The sequence below is a fragment of the Nestor notabilis genome, unplaced genomic scaffold, assembly GCF_000696875.1.
Source record: "Nestor notabilis isolate BGI_N333 unplaced genomic scaffold, ASM69687v1 scaffold20031, whole genome shotgun sequence".
Lineage (NCBI taxonomy): Eukaryota > Metazoa > Chordata > Aves > Psittaciformes > Psittacidae > Nestor > Nestor notabilis.
Genome location: NW_009913604.1, coordinates 3,975 through 6,438, shown reverse-complemented (window position 1 = coordinate 6,438; position 2,464 = coordinate 3,975). Strand labels below are relative to the sequence as shown.

The 2,464-nt window shown below is 62.1% G+C and overlaps 1 protein-coding gene across 1 annotated transcript in view; it reads right to left on the bottom strand.

Annotated features, from left to right (window-relative positions):
* Positions 1 to 587: 587 nt before the first annotated feature.
* The window catches only part of CDHR4 (cadherin-related family member 4), a gene marked incomplete at its 3' end in the record, with an annotated part of 5,799 nt that continues 3,922 nt past the window's right edge, over positions 588 to 2,464 (bottom strand). The window contains 6 exon segments of the mRNA XM_010023279.1: positions 588 to 618; positions 717 to 783; positions 1,741 to 1,776; positions 1,861 to 2,000; positions 2,087 to 2,289; positions 2,343 to 2,430. Coding sequence (XP_010021581.1) covers positions 588 to 618; positions 717 to 783; positions 1,741 to 1,776; positions 1,861 to 2,000; positions 2,087 to 2,289; positions 2,343 to 2,430 — 565 coding nt within the window.

Below are 2,464 nucleotides of genomic sequence, written 5' to 3'. Positions count from 1 at the left end.
GGGTCACATCCAGAGCCTACACAGAGGCGCCGCCGTGAGCGGAGCAGACCCTGTCAAAGCCCTCGGCACGTATTTCTCAGTGCAAACCCCAGCCTGAGGCCGGTGCTGCCGTAAATGCCGTCCTCGTCCTGGGTCGTGCCACCCACGTCCCTGACTGGAGACGGCGCTAATGACCGCCACCCCAGGGCACCTTTTTTTCCTCCAATACCCCTCCCTACGGCAAGCACAGCAGCGGGTGCAGTCTCTGCCACTGTTTATTAAGTCTGTGCTGGCTCAGGGGCTGCAGAGATCCACAGAGGAGGGATCCCGTCCTCCTCCCGGGCCGCACGGCCACACCAGTGCTCTGGCGTGGCCCTCGGGGAGCTGTGTGTCGCAGGGAGCTCCTCACCGAGTCAAACCGCTCAGATCCAGCGCCGTGCCCCAGTCTTGCTGTTGAAGAGATAGTCCCTGCCGGTGCCTGAGATGGGAGGGCAGCGCTCAGATGTTGCCCCATGGGCACTGCCCAGGCATCACTGTTCATCCCCCAGACCCCTCAGCCCCGAGGGATGCAGCCCAAGAATGCCAGGGCCATGGGACAGGGCACTTACAAGGGTCCTGGGCACGGCCATCAAACTGCTCCTGTGGAGGAGGGATGGGAGAGAATGTTGAGGGGCCCCAGGGCTCCCTCCTGCACCTCCAGAGTGGCACCTGCCCTTACCACCATGGCACACACTTACCAGGCTGCTGGCATGGGGGCTTCCCTGGTCCCCCTCATCCCCCTTCTGCTCCGCCACATTCCAGGGGCTGCAGAGGGTAGAAAGAGCAAGGGGAGAGCACGCTGTTGGTGATGGGCACCTGACCTTGACCCTGAGGGTGCTGCAGGAAGTGAGTTGCCGGCCAGGCTTTGCACTGCCAGCTGCACCCTGTCAGCCCATCATCCACCTACCTGATGGTCCCAGCCCATGTGTCCCCTGGGCACTGAAGGGGACTGCGGCAGGGGCCGTGCTCCCCTAAACACCACCACCTTCCAGCAGTGCTCAAAAGCAACAAAGATGTCCACCACCACAACCACTTGTTTCCCCATGTGCTGGCATGAAATGTTCTTGTGCTCAGAGGATGCTGTGCTGGGGGACCTGCAACCCTGGAGCCCACCACCTACAGGGGCTGAGCCCAAGTCTCTTCCTCTGCACAGCCACTACAGCTCCAGTGCCAACCTGGCAAATGAACACGGACGCAGCCACGCATCAACCTGAGGCAGTTTTGCCATGGAGGTGGCCGTTACCCTCCTCCTCGCCGTGCAGACACCTGGCGTGGGCTGGGTTGGCTCCAGTCCTCCTTGGTGTCTCCCCTCCACCTCCTCATTCATCCTCGCAGGAGGGTGCAGACCGTGCACCTCTTCCCCGAGCTTTCCCTGTCAAACTGAGGCTCCACTGGTGAGCAGCAGCAGCCCCAGCTTGGTGGTGGGACCCAGCACTGTGCCATCCCACCCTGCCCACTGCAGGTGGTGTCACAGTCTAGCCACCACTATGGCTGTTGCCTGGCCAAGGTGCATCCACAGCTCTCATCAGTGTTGCACCCTTGCTCTGGACAGAGATATCTCCCCAGCACAGCAACCCACAGATCACAGCCAAATGCAGGGCACGTTAAACCCCCTCCATATGCTGTGTCTGCTCAGCTGCCTGCAGGGACACTCCAGGAGCCTGTGCCAACAAGAGTGGCTGCCTCTCACTGATATAACAGCCCTGGCCATGCAGCACCCACCTCTTGCCCAGGAGCAGCTTGCCAGGGACTCGGTTGCTGTGGTAGGAACAGAAGACAGCTGTGAGCCCCTCATCTTGCTCACTGTGCCATGCTGTGCCATACCATGGGACTGGTGCTCACCTGCACAGCAGGCTCCAGGCCATGCAGCCCAGGGCAGACAGCAGCAGGGCACCAGAGACAGTCAGCACAGCCACGAACCAGGCTGGCGGGTGCCACACTGCCTCCGTCCGTGTGACAACCAGGCGCTCTTTCCGTGATGTCTGTGGAGGTGGTGGGGTGAGGGGACGCGTGAGGGCCAGGGGGCCTCATGGACCCGGGAGCACCGCCTGCATTGGGCTTTGCTCACCATGCGCCGGCTCGTGGTGCTGGGTGGCACCGGCGTGCTAAGGGGAGTGACATGCACCACCAGTGCCACCACAGTGCTGTGGCGGGAGGCACCGGAGCCATCCCACACCTCCACCAGCAGCACAAAGGTGCGGGGCTCAGGTATGTTATTGGGGAGGTACAGGACAGTGTTCCCCTCCAGCTGAAAGTGCCCATCCTCGTTTCCTGGACAAGAGGGTCTGCTCAGTGCCATACCACAGTAAGAGGCTGGGTTGTGCTGTGGCTTGGCCACTCCTTACCTCCAGCAATGGTGTATGCCAGTGTGGTACCATCACGGCTGCCCTGGCACGCCAGGCGGGTGACAGGCTGGGGGGCGGCCCGCACTGGCGCAGGTAACACA